Source organism: Juglans regia, chromosome 3, assembly GCF_001411555.2.
Source record: "Juglans regia cultivar Chandler chromosome 3, Walnut 2.0, whole genome shotgun sequence".
Classification (NCBI taxonomy): domain Eukaryota; kingdom Viridiplantae; phylum Streptophyta; class Magnoliopsida; order Fagales; family Juglandaceae; genus Juglans; species Juglans regia.
In genome coordinates, this window is record NC_049903.1 from 29486028 (window position 1) to 29504578 (window position 18551).

Below are 18551 nucleotides of genomic sequence, written 5' to 3' on the forward strand. Positions count from 1 at the left end.
TCCATTGCATATTAGATCAATTAAAGCTTAATTAGAACTTAAATAATTTCTATTTTATTGTTTAATTTTCAGATTAATTAAGATTGCTTAATTTAGTTAATTTTTTTATTGCTAATTTCAATTTGTTAGTTTTTTTTTTTACATTTCATTTCGACACTCAAAAATTCAAAAATATGAATCTAGTTCATGACTAGTGCCATTTTTCATTCTTGTTGCACTCTTTCATTCATTGCACATACCACTATGTTTCTTTTCTTTTTGTAAATATTTTTACCATTTTAAACGAGTTTGATTTTAAGAAATTTTTTTTGAGGATACGATTTAGAAATTTATTCCTAATTATTACACGACATCCTCCTACACTTGAAATAACTTTTGTACTACTCATTTTTAAATAAATCAATATTTAAGATCCTCATGGAGCTTTGAGGGGCTGAACATCAGCCAGATTGAAGCAGGGTCCTTTTAGCACCAATTTGAGAATCAAATTTAAGTTTGTCATGCATACGAGAATGTTTGAGCCGTTTCCATTTACGTGAACTAGTGACCTGTTGTTGGATTACATCCAAAAGAATCTTCGGTCCACCAACTCGTGTCTTAAACGCAACTTCTCCGATAGTTATTGAAATACCCCTATAAAAAACAATAACCTCATAGACCCCCAGCAAACATGTATCTTTTGCAACGAGTTTTGTTACAAATCAATTACTATTCATATCATACATTCTATATTTATAATTTTTCATAAAGTGTATAAATATTTTTTATAAGATGTGGAATAATAAATAGTAACTGAAGAGAATAAATTTTTTTTTTGAAACTCCCTATTTATTGCCAATTACCCCACAGAGATCAAAACCCGAATTTTTTGCATCATGATAAACTGAAAATAACTACTTGTGAGATCTAACTTGATTTTGATTTTAATTAATAGTTAAAATATATAATGTGAATTTTAATTAACTATTTTGATAGATTATTAGATCAAATGACGTGAAATCTTTAGAGAATGATATGAGATAAAAAATTTATGAATAGTAATAAAATAATTTGTTAATAATAGTAAAATGTTTTGAGTTATGATATTTTATGAGGTTTTAAGAAATAGAAAAGAAAAAAATAAATTAAAATATTATAAAATTAAAATATTATATTTATTTTAAGATTTAAAAATTTTGAATTATATTTTGTGATTTATTTAAAAATTTGAAAAAATTATAATGATTACATGTTGATTAGATAAAAAAATTAAAAAATATATATTTAAATGATGTTTATGATGAGATGAGATAAAATAAAATAGAATGAATTGAAATGAGATTGGGCTTATTTGAATAGTGGAGTAATTTATTATTATTTTTACTTATGTTTTATTATTATATAATATTTTAATATTATTATTATTTTATTATTATTTACGGAATATCTCACGTGACCTTATTCCGAAACGTAAACCTTCTCAACATCGAAACGACCCGTAGCGAGACATTGAGAATTAGTACTTTGCGGTTTTTGCTGAGGCAGGTCGGATCGTCGATAGAGGGAGAGGCCGAGAAATTCAAAGCACTCCACTCGTCAAAGCAATGGCCTTGGCCGCCGCCATCTCTCTGCCTCTCGCTTCCCCTACTGGCCGCTCCCTCGCCTTTACCAACCCACTTCGATCTTCTTCTCCCTCTTCCTCTGTTTTTCCATTGAAATTCCTTGCGAAAGATAGCGCTCGCACATGCCCTTGTTTTCGCATTTCAGCGACTTCGTCCATGAGCGCCCTAGCTCCCGAGAAAGCCTCGCCCCCGACTTCGTTTCTTGACCGAAGAGAGACTGGCTTCCTTCATTTCGTCAAGTACCACGGCCTCGGCAACGACTTCATCTTGGTAATCTCTCAGTTGTTGGGCTTCAAAAGAAAGAAAAAAGAAACTATAATTTGAATGAGAAACTGAACGGCTGTCGTTTTAAAATGATATTGATTTTTAGTTTTGCAAGTGAACTGTAATAGGTGGATAATAGGGATTCATCGGAGCCAAGAATCACTCCGGAACAAGCAGTGAAGTTGTGTGATCGGAATTTTGGGATTGGTGCAGATGGGGTGATATTCGCAATGCCGGGTATTAACGGCACTGATTATACCATGAGGATTTTTAATTCTGATGGTAGCGAGCCAGAGGTAATACTCATTTTTCACAGCACTCAATGTTATGTGCAGTACTTGCTCTGCACTTGTGAGTCTGAATACTCTACATTGAAATGCTCTTCCTAGTAAATTTGTATGTTATGCCTGTGTTCTGTATTCATTGTTCATATGTCACACTTTCGGTGGAATTTTATATGATGTTTTTATTTCCTAGATGTGTGGTAATGGAGTGAGATGCTTTGCCAAATTCATTTCCGAGCTTGAGGATTTGCAGGGAAAGCAAAGGTATAGTTTTGAGTTTATCTTGTATCTGTATTTCTCCTACATAACAATCTTGCCGCACTAGTGCTCAGTAAAGCCACGTATCATTGTGTAATTTCTTTTCTTTTCTTCTGTGCGTGTGCATGAGGCTTCTTCATTGTGTAAAGTGTTTCAGTTATTGAATCCGTGGGCAATTTGACTTTGATTAATGATGCCCTTTCATTATATTACTGCAGCTTCACTGTATACACAGGTGCTGGTCTAATTGTTCCCGAAATTCAAGATGATGGGAAGGTAGATCTTTGTGGTCCCTATCTGTTGCAATTTTTCTGATTGCTGACCTGGGAGGTGCTATCTAGGAGTTTAAAATATGATGCTTGCAAAGCTTATGATCAGTCAGGAATATTTTAAATTTACTTCCATACTAAGCCGGATCCCACATAGCTGGGGGTGGCTCATCATGTATTTTTTTTTTTTTTATAAGTAATAAACTTTTATTGATCGAATGCAACTAGGCAAAGCCCATGTACACAGGTGGTATACAAAAGAGACCCCTAATTACACTCTAGCAAGCTGAAAAGAAAGTAAAAACTCCTGAACATTCCCACCCTTTAATACAATAGCAGAAAACCATTGAACCAAAGAAAATACAAAAAAGTTCCAGATTTCCCCCATTGTTCTCTCCTTGTTGTTGAAGCATCTCTCGTTTCTTTCCAACCAAAAACACCACAATAAACACAAAGGGACCATCCTCCATGTCGCAGCCAACTGTGAACTATTATGTTGCCTATTCCAGCAAGCTAGAAGTTCCGCCACACTCCTAGGCATAACCCATTACAACCCAGCCCTACTGATAATGCCATCCCATAACTCGCCACCTCACAATGCAGAAAAATATGATCAATCGATTCTCCAGCATTCTTACACAAGTAGCACCACTCCAAAACAATCAACCCTCCTTTTCTTAAGTTATTAGCCGTCAGAATTTTGCCTAAAGCTGCAGTGCAAACGAAAAAAGCAACTCTAGGTGGTACCGGGACTCTCCATATACCCTTCTATGGGAACACTAAGGGCTGGTGGTTTTGCAGCACCTTGTAGAAGGATTTGACAGAAAATTTCTTGTTCTTTGAGTGTTTCCACAGCATTCTATCTCCCCCATTACCACCTATCTTCCTTGAATACAAAAAGCTGTAAAAACCTGCTATCTCCTCAACTTCCCAATCCTACGCATTTCTTGAAAAGGACAGGTTCCAATACACCGTGTCATTGGCTTGACACAACACATCTGACACTGCAGCTTGTTGATTTCCAGCTAATCTGTAAATTCTTGGAAATGCAGAAAACAGGGCTCTTTCACCTCACCATTCATCAAACCAAAAACTGATCCTTGTGTGCCCTCACCAACCTCTAAACTAGTATGTGTTACAAACTCCTTCCACCCCTTTCTAATAGACATGTTTTGGGGCTTTTTATTTTTTATTTTTGATAAGTAATCAAGAATATATTAATAAAGATAGGCAAAGCCCGAGTATACAAGATGGTATACAAGAGATAAGACCTATCTAGGTCGAAGTAAGGGAAACTAAAAAGTCATGAAAATTCAGGCCATTAAAATCTAAAGCAATGGCCCATAGAAATAAAGTGCTGAAAAATAGGGATCAAAGTTCCTCTTGAGACCACTCCTTGTTTTTGACTTTTTAATTTATAGACTATAAGATATATTTTGGTATAGAATAACTATTGCTCTTGTATATGTCTCATGTACTTGGGCTTTTGCCTATCCTTATGATCAATAAAATCTTGTTTACCGTTAAAAAGGGTATAGAATAATTAAATTTTATCCAAATACCTTATCATAATATAAGATTCATTTGTTCTTGTTGACTTGCATCAAGAGTATTATCAACTATAAGGGAAAAAATTTTACTGTATTTTTTGAATTATTGCACCTCTTAATTTTTACTGCTAACGTCTCTATCAATTCATTTTGTATGCTATATCCTATATGGTAGGCGAAATATGTTATTGCATTACTGGATTAGATTCCACAATCATTTCATTCAGACTTAAAAACTTTCTGTTTTTATCTTGGTAAACTTTTCATCATTTCCATGAAATGCTAGGTTGTTAAAATTCGATGGTAAGGGCCTTGTTCTTAGGGTATGCTCCCCTCAAGTCTATGGTTATAATCTTGGATGTAAACAATTTCTAAAAGGCACATCCCATCAGTGATAAACTGATGATTTACCTGAGCTGCGAGATGTGGGAGTGTTACATGGGTATGAGGTTTAAACGGCTAAAAGACATATTGTGTTTGTACCGTGAGAAAAATATTGTGAGGGATGTAAATTGCAATGAAAATAAGCTTAGATGATATTTACTTTTTAAAAAAATGCTTTACCTTTTTAATGACCCTTTTTTATTGCTGTTGCAGGTTTCTAATAAAAGTTTTACCCTCTTTTATCTTAGTTTACCATTTCATGCCTAATTTTTCAGTTTTAAGTTGAGACCCTCGCCCCCGGTCTTGACTTAATCGTAGGGCACATATTTCGTTGGATTTTTCCTAGGCCTTACTCTTTTTTTCCTTGATTGGGGGCCTTAAGCAGTGGCCTCAGTTGCCTACACCTTTGGGTTGCTCCTACTCATAGCATTTATATGACCTTATTTTATGTAGAAAATATTCCCACTTATGAACTGATAACCACCTTTATGGTATTTGATGTTTATTTTCAGTTTTTCTAACATTAGTCTTGTCAAGTCAGGTTAAAGTTGATATGGGAGAACCGATACTTAAAGCATCTGATATTCCTACAAGATTACCTGCAAATAAAGATCATTCTGTTGTTAAGGCAGAGCTGGATGTAGATGGTGTAACCTGGAACGTGACCTGTGTTAGTATGGGAAATCCTCACTGCGTAATTTTTGGTAGAAAAGGAAGCCAGGTATGAATTATCGACAGTTAAGAAATACGGTGATTTTTCGTTCACTTTCATGCTAGGAGTTCTATGCTGTCTTTGCTTTAAACTCTGCTTTTTTTTTGGTATATTGATTAAAATGTAGATAATATATTTTTTGTCACAAGAGTTGAATTGAAGTCCCATGCCAATCTCACCCCTTCTCTCGTTTTAAGCATTGCATGATCAAGTAATCTGACCATTTGGTTTTTTCCTTTTGGATGAGCCAAAATATATCTAAGCAATTTGGAAAGACTTGACTATGATATGTTGATAAATCAATCAATTAATGTTGACTAATCTGTAACACTCCCTTCCCGTAGGTTAGGAGTATTATGTACTTAATTGTGCCCAGTAAAGAGACCCAACTTGATAAAAAAAATTATCTCATTTATTGAAAGAAATAAACTGAAAAATATACATTAAAACTATCTTGAAAAAATTTAAATAAAAATTTTCGTATGCCAAGAAAAATTAAAGTTGTTATTTTGTGTAAAAACACTTATTAACTATGTCTGAAAATTCCTTGAAACATGATGTATGCCTGGCTGTATGCTCGTCAGCACTATCTTCTTTACCGGGACATTTTTAAAACATAAAAACAAACAAACAACCAAAATGAGTCAAATACTCAATAGGTAGCCCATCATACAACAAACATAATAAACATAGGGTTTTCTTGAAAAAACGTGCATACTTAATGCTCATACTTATACTAACATAAACATGTAAAATGTACTATACATAACTCATTAAACTTGGCTTTTCCTTTCTTTAATGGCCAGCACACCTTAACCCTCCATGTGCAAGGTTGTGCACCAGTTCCACTGCTTGTGGCCACAAGGGGAACCACTTAATTTATCATATCATACAATGGTGGACCATGCTTAGATCCATGGCTTGCACATCCACCCACAACTGCATTGGTACCATGCATCTCTTATGACCATTCTTAAAGCTTCTTTCATAACTTGTTTTTTATCTTTATTACCATGATGCATGTAAAACACATAATAACATTACAGTAAAACTCACTTTCTTCATTTTTTTTTTATACGTAAAAATATTGTATATATCAAAAGGAGAAACCAAGTACACTGAATGTATACAAGAAAACATCTTGCCCAAAATGACCCAACAAGCCCCTAATGGCCCAAAAAGCCCATAAAAAAACCAATTCAAAATACATCAGACCCAACCCCAATCCTTGTTTCCCGTAGAACTAAAACTCTACCCGAACACCAACCCCAACACCTTGATTCCCGTCTTCACAATACCCTCCCTTAAGACTTCCCTCTAGTTGAACTATCACCCATTAGCGTCGTAGTTGATTGTCGAAAAGAGACACTGTAACTCCCTGCTTTTCTTGAAGCTTGATTTGGTTTCAAGTGTGCGGCTTGCCTCGATCGCAGTAATTAATTCGTTAAATTGGTATTCACATCCTCCATGTGAAATTCCCATGAACTGCTTAATCTCGTTAACCTTAAGCAAAATCCAATTCGCTATTGGAGGAAGAGAGACTAGGGGAGCCACAATATCCCCATCAACCTGCACTCCCAACTCTAGACATTCCTCTACACAAGGCACCAACGCCAAACCCATTGATTCTCCAGTAACTTCATCGGTTCTCTCCAATGGTAACGGGATCCCCATTGGAGATTCTGGGGTGACAACAAATCCCTTCACCTCTGGGGTGATAGCGGATCCTACATCTCCTTCAGACTTCGATAGTACACCTTTTTCCTTCAACTCTGACGAGGGAGCCATAGTTTTTTCAGGGACCAAGGGTGTAATACCGACTATCGATCTATCCTGTGTTACACGAGGCGAATGACATTCCATTACTGATGTCTCTACGCCAATACCCGATGTAGACCCCACTTCAAATAACCCAGATTTCCTTTTGACCCGCCATACTCTCCTGGATCTGGTTATAGGGACAGAGCCGAATCCGATCTTCCGTTTTCCTTTTTCTAAGTTTAAAGGATTCGGTCCTATCATGTTTCTTACCATCCTGTTGCCTCCAGCTGAAAGCCGATCTATTTTCGTAGACAAAAAAGTTATCGCTGTCTTCAACTCGACAAGTTGGGTTTCCATCTCTTTTAGAGAATTGTGCATCTCGACAAGCTAGTCTTGAGGCGTGATTGGCAGACCCCCCACATTCTGAACCCCCGAAGCATGTCCCGTCTTTAGAGCTGCCACATAGGATTGCCTCGCCACCGAGGATGTACTTGGGTCTTTCTCCAAGTTCTCCCTCCCTGCCACACCACCTGCAGTACCTTGTCCTTCCAAGCCTTCACTCCCTCTCTTGCCAAAGGAAAAATGACGCAGCACCTCCCCCATCCTTCTCCAGCCATTGCCCCCCTCTTCAGGAATGAAAATAAAATTCCTCCTCCCCCCACCACCATACTCCTCCACCACCATATAACATTCGCGAGCATTCGAGCATTCGAGCAGCGATGCGCTGTGAAACTGCGTCGACCTTCCCGGACAGTGGAGAAAAAATCTTGTTTCTTATCCTTAGTGCATGCTTCTATGGCCTTGGCCAGCCACTGCATTGTTGTCGAACCCAGAACCAACTTAGATATCACCCTTCGACTCCTTTTAATAATGGCCAACATGCTCCCCTCCTTTACCAGTGTAAAGGATTTAGATTCTAGGGCCAACTCCATAGAAGAACCCATACTGACCCACTCCCCTTCTTCAACAACCATTCATCATCTCAGAGAAACTAGATCAGAAATCTGTTGGGAGTTGCAAGCTGCGAAGTTGTGGACTCCAGGTCGTGTTCACTGCAAGCACTGCAGAGTTGTTTCCAGCTGCAAATCGTGCTCACAGAAGACTCCGGAGCACTCGTCGGAGCCTTCAGGGTCGACGGCACGACCAACGGAGCCTTCGGGAGGATCGCCGGAGTACTCTGAGAGGCAATACAACGATATCTAAGACGCTGGAGGTTGAACCAACGCCGGACGGCCCTCAGCGAAGTCATCGAGGTCCGTTAGCTTTATCTGTGCCGACGGTGCGGTGTGTCTCGCCAACATAGGGTGGGTGGCGGCAAATCTGGTTCCTTAGGGTTTTCGCGCTTCGTTGTGTTTTCTCTCTCCTCTGGACCGACGCTGGATGGCCCTCAGGGAAGTCGCCGGGGCCCATCGGCTTTGTCTATGACGACAGTGAGAGGTCACTCACCGGCAAGGGTGGCGGTGGTTTCCTTGGGGTTTCCTTGAGGTGCTTTATGGTTTCATTTCATGCAAAACAAACTCTAGGGACTAGCCACTTTCATCATATCATAACTTGGTAGGTAAAAAGGGGCTTTCAATAAAGGGCCATGCATACATAATACTTTAAAAACATTGTTTACCATACCCATGTTACTTACCTCTTTGCTTCTAGCGATAGCAAACACGTCAATAATCACCTGCTTGAAGCTGCTAAAAAGGATTGGACTTGATAGGTCAAGACAGGTTTTTAGATCTCTTGGAATTGCAGCAACTTTCCTAGGGGTTTCTTTAAAAATATCAAGCAAGGGCCTCGAGAAAACAAGGCTGATTGGTATTTGCAGCAGTTATCTAGGGTTAGGGATTGGTTTTATGGGAGAACATCACGGGGGATTACTATAAAACTTTCTAGTCTCAGAGCAGCCTTTGCTTTTCTGGTTTTCAGGCCATATAGTGCTTTTTATGAGACCTGAAAAACCTACTGAATTTAACTCACAGTTTGTTTCGAAAATGGGTTCGAAAGAATCCTTTTGGCTAGGAGTTATAGGGTAAATATGTTCCTATTCTTCGATCTATTTAGGAGTGATAAATGGGACTGATTTTTATTTCCCCAAACCTGGAACAGCTCAAATCCTATCTCAAAAGAGTCCTAAAGCAAGCTGCAACACTCCTATTGGTGTAAGAATTCTTCTAAATCAATCTCCTAAGTGTGGAGAGCCTTCATCTAGAGGGTTTCTTGGCACCTAATCTAGTTCTAACTTACCCAAAAAGAGCTGGTTTCCAATTCTCACGAATTTAACAGCGAAAAATCAAATGGGCTTTGGCTAGAAAATACTTGGGCTCATCCATTCATATATGGGCGGCCTAATGGGATGTACATACTCCATTTTGAATCTATGTACATAATTTTGTATCCAATCCGATCTCCTCAATACTAGATCCTCTAATAATACGGACAAGCTAATGGGCCCAATAAAATAATCTTCCTTCTAGCCTTAACAAAATTGGGCATGCAGTCCAAATTTATAAAATCTTTATCCAAGCATATATAATTTGGATCTAAATGTTACATAAGCTCTCCATAACTCAAAAGCCTAGAACTGAATATATGTTTATGTATTTTCTGTTCTGACATTTGACATTGTCAGATAATAGTTGGGTGTGATAAATTTTATGGTTCCACTTTAGTCAACCTATTCCTTTGTTGAGATATTGCTTTTTCCCTCATCCATTGCCTCTGCTGATTTTAAATCCTTATGTTTATGCATTTAATTGAACAGGATTTGCAGGTTGATGAATTGAAGTTAGCTGAAATTGGTCCAAAGTTTGAGCATCATGAGATGTTCCCAGCACGAACTAATACAGGTTAGATTTTGTCAATCCACTGAGATGATTTTGTTTTGTGGCTAGTTTTCCTTCTTTCATTTATTTTCCTCTCTGTTAGTTAAAAACTAATAGATGGATTGGTGTTGGGTAATGGCCGCCAGGAGGCCTGTTAACTTTTCTATGCATCTAGGTTTCAAATTTATGCCCCCTTGTTCCCCTAAGACAATAATGCATGGGGTGGTATCTCAATTTCTTAGCTGCTTTGAGATGCATCTGCATTGATGTAGAAAATGGTTTTGCTTCTTAAACCTCAATGAGCTTACATGGGGAGGCTTACACCAAGACACCTCAAAATTTGATTTGAAGTATTATTGTTAGAATTGTTTCCATGGGTCTAGTTATCTTACACAGGACACCTCAAAGTATAGATTATATTGCAACTTGCGAAGGAGCGCTAGAATAAATCCTGCTCCACACAATTTGGTTGATGTAAAACAGATAGTCAATGGGCTTTTGGACAGGTTTGAAGGCAAGAATAGGACTTTAGACTTTAGGATGGAGTAAAAATACAAAGTCGCATGACATGTAAAAATACCAAAGTCACACAAGTTGTGCAACCCCCACATGAGTATCCATTAAGCACGCCTTCCTGAAACATTGTGCTGCCCCTGTGATTTGAATGCAGTTGAGTGGCTCTTCTTGAGAGTTTGCGAGACTTGTCTCGTGATACATGCCCGACCTTAGCTGGAGCGAACTTGAGATAATTTTGAAATTCTTATTTCTTTTTGAGTTTCATTTTGGTTTGTAGTCTTTACATTATTCATGTAATCTAAGCCTCGTGTTGGCTGAACTAGTTATTTTTCTGATTTAAGTCGATAATCCTCTTGAGAGAGTTTTCTTTATATTCTCTTTTTTTTATATACAAGTAAGTTTTCTTTATATTCTCATGATCCAAGGATTGGTTTTTTGTGCTTTATAGAAGAGTTGTGAGATCTTTGTGTGTAACACCCCTTCCCGTAGGTCAGGAATATTACGTACATTTATAACATAATGCCCGGTAAAGAAATTCGAAGTCATCAAATTTCCTCATTTATTGAATGTTCAAGCTAATTTAACATAAAAGTCTTTGATAACATAAAGCTGAAAACATAATGAAAAAGGCATAAAATAGTTCTATGTGGTGATCACTTATTCAAATATTTTAATCATAAACTAAGTTCTTGTGGAAATAACACTTATTCCAGTCTTAAGTCTCTAAACTAATCTACTTCTGGCTCTCCAGCTTTGCGTCCTCGCAATCAACATCTGGGACATTAAAACATAAAGACAGAAAAAAAATGAGTCAAAGACTCAGTAATAGCACATTATAATGTAACTTAACTTGGCTTAACATTAGGCTTGATTTATAAAACTTTAACGTATCGTAACATATGTGGAATGAACAAAATCGTGGAATTTCATGTAACAAGATGCATGAGTGGCTGACTCCATGCATTTCCTATCAATCATACATAACTTGTTCATCTTGTCTTTCAATTATTTAGTGGCCATCATTACATGTGTGAATCGGTCCAATTGTTGTTGACCACATATACATATCGTGATATGAGGTGAACCACGCTTAGGTCCATGGCACTGTGTAACGTATCATATCATGTAGTGATACACGTTTGGTTCCATGTTATCACTTAACATATGATGAACCACGTTTGAGTTTGTGGCACCGCCTAACGTATCATAACATGTAGTGAAACATGCTTGAGTCCGTGTTATCACATAGAATATGGTAAACCACGCTCGAGTCCGTGGCACAGCATATCATAACCTGTGGTGAAATACGCATGGGTCCGTGTCACCTCAAAACATCATATATTTCATGTGGTGGACCACGCTTGAGTCTGTAGCTTGCACATCCACCCATAACATAAGACCAACCTTAAAGTTTACTCGTCATTCATGTGTTTTCTTATTAACTTTCATAATGCAAGGGAACATGTTTGACTTTATGAATTTACATGGCATGGCATACTCTTGTGCATGGCTTAACATTATACATGGCATATTAATATGAGTCTTACACCACCTAGCATAACATAGGCATGGCATAACATGATCTAAACATTACATGAACATTACATGGCATACATGATCTAAATATTACCTGAACATTACATGGCATACATGTGATTTTCATAACATCTCATCCATCTAACAATCCATACCAGCATAGCATCACAAGCATATCATCGTTAATTCATCGAGATTCGAGAATAGGGGCTGACCTTGAATTGGCTCATAGCGTAGCATAGGTAAACATCTCATTTTTCCTGCACAATCAGTATATTTACAATACATAAAGTTATGATCATGCTACTTACCTCTTAGCGCTGCTTCTTGGTTCCTGCTTTGTAGCTTGTTACCTATACGAGGTACTAGATGTTACTAACTATCTAGAAAACGTGTTGTAGCATTCTACCCACTTGAACACATATCATGAACTTTAATCTAATAAAATATTCAACAATATATTGAATTTAATAAATACTAATATCAAGGGCCCATTATGAATTAAAAGGGTGGCTACCCTTCTGGAAAATACACGGGACTGAGAACAATGAAGGGAAATGGCCGTGTGATGCTCACCGAGAGAAGGAAGAACCACTGTGACGGTTTGGGTGGCTGGCCAAGGTTCATGGTGGTGACTGGAGGAAACCTCTGAACATGATGGAGCAACATAGAGAGAGAGTTTAGAGAGAGAAAGAAAGAGAGAAACTGTCAACCGAAAGCAATAGAGACTAGAGAGAGAAGGAGGTGGCAGATGGTAGTGGACTTACCGGAATAGTGGGGATTCGACAGAGTTTGGCTGTCTGGCGGTTGGTGCTGACTCTGACGAAAGGAGGAGTCGGCGTGCTCTGTGGTGGTTTCCGGTGAGGCTGCTGCTTGGTTGCTGAGAGGAAGGCTACGGTGGTTGTGTAAACGAGAAGTTTGATTTTTTTCTGAGGGAGGATTTTGATTGTGGTTGCTGTTTGCATGGGGGAGTAATAATGTGAATAAAAACAGAAGATTTAGGCTAGGGTTTTGAAGCGTGAATTTGGCTACAAATTAGGAAACTACTCCAACTAGGAAATAAACACAGAGAGGCATATGGGTGTGAAGGGTGGAAGACACCCAATCATATAAAATCTCTATTTTAAAATAAATCTTTTAAAAATAATAATAATAACAATAATAATACTCTTAATTCTAGATCCTAATCTAGGACCCGTATGTTACATTGTGTTAGTAGAGCTTCTCATTCTGAAAAAAAAAAAAAGATTCAGCTTCTCACCACCATGCTGCATCAGTGGTGTTCCTGGGAAACTACACCAAATCACCCTTTTGATGCAGTTATTTATAATTATATAGAATTTAGGTGAAATTATTTCTCTTAAAGGTAAAATAAAATTCTATTGTATCAAGTAAAGAAGCATAGCCTAGGTACACAGAAAGTATATGAAAGAGAAACCTAGTTACAAGTTAGGAGCTAGAAATGGACACAAGAAAAACATGAAAAGCAGCCCCTATTGAAGACAATAGCAAATGCCCATAGAAATCAAGTGTGGAAGAAGAAACATCTAAGTTAATCCAAAGAGCCTTTGCAATCTTCAAATCTCCAACCACTGCTTTCAGGCCAAATGCACCACATGAGACATAAAGGAATCATTTCCACACTGCAACAATTTGGTGGTTACCCTGGAGGCCTCTCCAACTAGCAAGAAAATCTACCACCCTCCTGAGCATTACCCAGGTAAGTCCTATCTTGCTAAAAATCTCATCCCATAAAACCTTGCCCACCTCACAATGAAGTAATAAATGATTCACAGTTTCACCATTTTTTTTACACATACAACACCAATCCATTACAAAAAGCCCATGCTTACTTGAATTGTTCTAGGTTAGGATTTTTGCTAGGGAAGCAGTCCAACCCAGTGTTGGTAAAAGAGTTATTGAGCAAAGTGCAAATATTCTTAGTAATTAGTTGATATTGAAGATCATATATGAACCATGGCACCACATGTCATATGTAATGGTCCAAGTTGGCTCTCTAGATGGATGTATATTTAATTGCTTATGTTAGCATAGATGTCGATACCTACAATTCTTCAACTTTTTTGGTCATGGTCTTTTCGCTATATTTTTTTTCAACCAATGTACTTTAATATCAAATTAATGTGTTTTTTGATTTTATTGATTCGGTTCGTTATGCAACTCAAGAGTTTCCTGCACTAAGAGTTTCCTTGATTACCTGATACCCGGTCTGGCTGGTGGGCATCCAAAGGGCCCTGCATGGATGAGGTTCTGCTTCATCAAAAATACAAAAGATAATTGTATTGGCTTATTTTGGCCTCATTTGGATAGTGAGATGAGATGAGATGATCTGTGAATAGTAGTGAAATAGTTTGTGAATAATAGTGAAATGATTTGAGTTAATATGTTTTATGGGGTTTTGGGAAAGGAGAGATAAAATATTGAATAAAAATATTATAAAGTTAAAATATTATTAGAATATAATTTTTTACTATTATTTATGTGCTGAAATTTGAAAAAGTTGAATTATGTTTTGTATTTTATTGGAAAGTATGGGAAATTTGTAATGATTAGGTAATGATTAAATGAAAATGTTGAAAATTTGAATTTGAAAAGTGTTTGTATTTGTAGTGTTTGGATATTGAGATGAGATGGGATGATATGAGATGGAGATGAGTTAGGAGAATTTTGCTATCCAAACCAGGCCTTAGTAGTTTGCAAGAAAAAGTAATGGATCTGCTGAAGTAAGTGTAGAAAATAGAAACAATAACAATATGTAGGAAAATTGTCTTGCTTCTACACTTCTGGTTGGCAATCTGAGTTTACGTGACCATACAAAGATATCATGTTATTTTCTAGAAAATGACACTCTACTTTATGATAAGTTTTTTGGGTAGTCCACTGTTATCTTCGAAGTTATTATATGCCGCTACTTCATCATGACATCATTTGATTTTGTTAACATGAATACCATTGGACTTAATTGGCAGAATTTGTGCAAGTCTTCTCTCGTTCGCACCTGAAAATGCGTGTCTGGGAACGTGGGGCAGGTTAGATTTTTCTCCCTTTTATATATTTTGTGAAATTGACTGTGGCCATGCAATTCACCGAGCCAGCCCATGGTTGTTTGATGGAAAGCTGAATACAATTGCTGTTCATTTTAGGAGCAACGCTAGCATGTGGAACCGGAGCTTGTGCAATCGTTGTTGCAGCAGTTCTTGAAGGTCGTGCTGGAAGGGTAAGAATAGCATTTAACATGAGTGTTCTAGACTGCACACACATGAGAATTGCATAGCTTGTGTATATACCCCACAAAAAATAAACTTATTGCATCTTTCATTTGCTTGGACAGCGTCATTATCTGTTCTATTCTGTTATAGACACAATTTCTTATCGAACATCTTTATTTTGATTTTCAAAACTTCAGTTTTGAATGTTTTTTCACCTTACTTGGTGGGCCTCTTGTTCCATATTCTACAACTGAAAGGGTACCATTATCTTCTGGTGTTTACTAATCACCCCCCACTTTCTTTCTCTTTGCTTTTACTAATCATATATATTTATGTTCAACATAGAACTGCACGGTTGATCTACCTGGAGGGCCATTGGAGATTGAGTGGAGGGAGGAAGACAATCATGTGTACATGACAGGCCCAGCTGAAGTAGTGTTTTATGGATCTGTACCCCTATGATGTGGTCTTAATTAAAACAAACTTTTTAGAATTAAAGAGTTTTCCCTCTAGAAGTTGGATTTTCCTTTTGCTTTATTTCTAGACTGGTATGAACTTCGAACCCCGCGTGGTAGAGCGTTCTGTGCTATTGTGTATCGTCAGACTTGATAAATAAAGAAACATTCTGTATTTTTCGATTTTGTGAGGTATCATGTTCCTTGGAAATGCGTTTCAAATAAAATGTATTATATTGTGGGAGATGGTTCCTACTTGCTACATACTGTGTATTTGGAAAGACTAATGAACTTTGGCAACCATCATGATTTTTATTTTTTATCTATTGCTAAACATTTAGGTTGCACCTTGCACCTTTTGTGCTTCTTATTGAAATTAATTTGAGTTCACCATCCTGCTCCGAGCCGAACCACACGTTTTGGCATTTCTGATTTTGTGAATAGTGATTGATGAGAAGAATTTTTCAATTATATATAGAAAAAAGAAGTGTTCAAATCTTGTACTTTTTTTCTATTTTTTCTCATTTCAAATTAAAAAAACTAGAAAGGTGAAAAAAAATAATAGATTATATTTGATTAGGAACATAATTAAATTGTAGCAATGAAGTTAACTCTTTTTTTTTTTTTTTTTTTTCTTGAACTTTTTATTTTGCAGGATATGCGCACTTGGCTACTTTCTTCATATAATCATGCACCTACTGTCCTTGTTCTCGCACCCTTTTAATTATACCTATGGAGTGGAGCGTAGTCAGTAATAATATATGGTTAGAGAATGAGTTCAGCTTTATTTAAAAAATGGGTCACGTCTCATTGATTAAATTTTTCGATTTCTCATTCATTGGAGGGCCCCTATCCATTCATTGTCTTGAATCTTGGACCTTTGATACCTCTTTCGGTTTTTCATTTTTTATTATTTTATTTTCCTTCAAAAACGATATGAATCCTCGGGTCTTATTTTTGTTTTTGACACTGCAAAAGGCTATGCTTTTTTGGGGAATAATTGGCATTGTTATTGTTAGAATTATTCAATTTTAGATTTACAACTCAATCGCTTTTTAAATAGAAGCTTATCTTTTTATTAGATGAGAAGTGATACAATTACAACCAATTCATAATTAATTCACAACTTCTTAATAAAACAATAATTTCTTAATTCAAACAAATCAAATCTCAAGGTAAAAGTAATTTTTTTTTTTAAAAAAAAATTAATGCCTAATTGGATAGTTATATAAAAGTTGTGTAATAGTAATAGATTTATCTTTTTTCTTGATGATTTTTGTTTATTAGATACTAGAAATCTCTTATGATTGAATTTTTACTGATGAGTTTAGTAAAAGAAATTCTTTAGCAATAAATAATCTACAAACTAGCATGACTTGATATAATATGTTAAATTGTAAATTTATTTTTATTGTAAAATATATCTAACGTATTATATAAAGTCATGTCAATTTGTAAATTTATTTTTGTAAAAATTTTTTTGTGATTGTAGCACTTCTCATAATAAAAATTATAAAACCGTAGGAAAAATTAATCAATACCAATAAAAATAACGGATATTAAAAAAATAATATCTTAAAAATAATATCCTTAAAGATAATAAAAATAACAAAATGGGAAAAAGATATTACCCTTAAAGATGTCTATCAAGTCATGAAAAAGAACGGATATTTAAAAAAAAAACGATTCGAATCACCCAAAAGCCACAATCACAGAATATTGTTATTACTTTTTTTAAGTTTTAACAGGACACAAGTAATAGAATTCATTGGATTTGAATTTGTTTTAAGGAATAAATTAAAGATTTGTTTTTTTTTTTTAAAAGAATCTATCTCGATACCCTGTGTTCAACCACAATGGCTACAAAATCCACGTGGCACATTTGAGAAATAGAAGTAGGGGTGTCCAAAATCTACGTGGCACAATTTTTTTTTTTATAAAATCTGTTGTGCTACAAGCAGGGGTGTCCAAAATATACGTGGCAAGAAATGCGGTGAACTTGTATATCTAAGTCTTGCACATTTTTTGTAAAAAAATTGGGTGTTTTGAGATCTATATAAAAAAATTATTTTTTAAAAGTTATTCTATTATCAAAATAATATGTATAACACACTTTGCACATCACTTATATGATAATATTTGATTTATAAAGTTTAATTTTAAAATTTATTTTCTAATCAGATACTCGTACCAGTCATATATTTAATTTCCTGTGATTATTATCTGAGTCGAAGCCTTAGGAAGTTCAAGCAAGTTCCTAAGGCTTCCAATAACTCGGCCTTGTATCTATCAACAATACCATATGAGCGAGTCTTAATTTTAAAGATCCACTTAGACCCAATAACAAACTTCCCTAGAGGCAAATCAATCTAATCCCAAATACAATTCTTAGATGATGCATCAACTTCCTCTTTCATTGCAACCTGTCAAAAGGAATTAGTGGAAGCCTTAAGATAAGAGTGAGGTTCATGCAAGGTAGCTAAGGCATGAAAATAATGAAAATCGAGGAGATGTGACGATAGGCATATTATTCTGTTGAATCTAATTTCTACCACAATCATTGAAAATCTTACGCTTGCTACGTAACAAACTCTTCATCTACCACTTGTCATTGAAAGAAGCGATATGCTAAACTTTTTTGCTCCAGCTTCTTTCATATCATATTCTCAAGTTGGTGTATACAATATATCATCCACATTAATTAAATGGTAAGATTTGATTTATAAAATTTTTTATTACATAACATAATTTAATTTAAAAGATAAATTTATAAATCAAATTATATCATTCGAGTGATGTGAATGATGTACTCTACAAGTCGAGTTGGTAATAGAATTCTTGTTTAAATTAACCATCATGATCCGAGCCTCGTCGAGCAGCATTCTTGATTTGGTGCGGAGATAGAACTTGCCATG

At 36.1% G+C, this 18551-nt stretch overlaps 1 protein-coding gene across 1 annotated transcript; it reads left to right on the forward strand.

Annotated features, from left to right (window-relative positions):
- The first annotated feature begins 1440 nt into the window (after positions 1-1440).
- On the forward strand, positions 1441-15951 carry LOC109009639 (diaminopimelate epimerase, chloroplastic-like). The gene is made up of 9 exons (XM_035688654.1): positions 1441-1871; positions 1994-2161; positions 2343-2413; positions 2626-2683; positions 5152-5331; positions 9839-9923; positions 14942-15001; positions 15116-15189; positions 15527-15951. Exons 1-9 carry the CDS (start codon positions 1584-1586, stop codon positions 15641-15643), a joined length of 1101 nt encoding a protein of 366 aa, XP_035544547.1. The 5' UTR covers positions 1441-1583; the 3' UTR covers positions 15644-15951.
- Positions 15952-18551: the final 2600 nt, after the last annotated feature.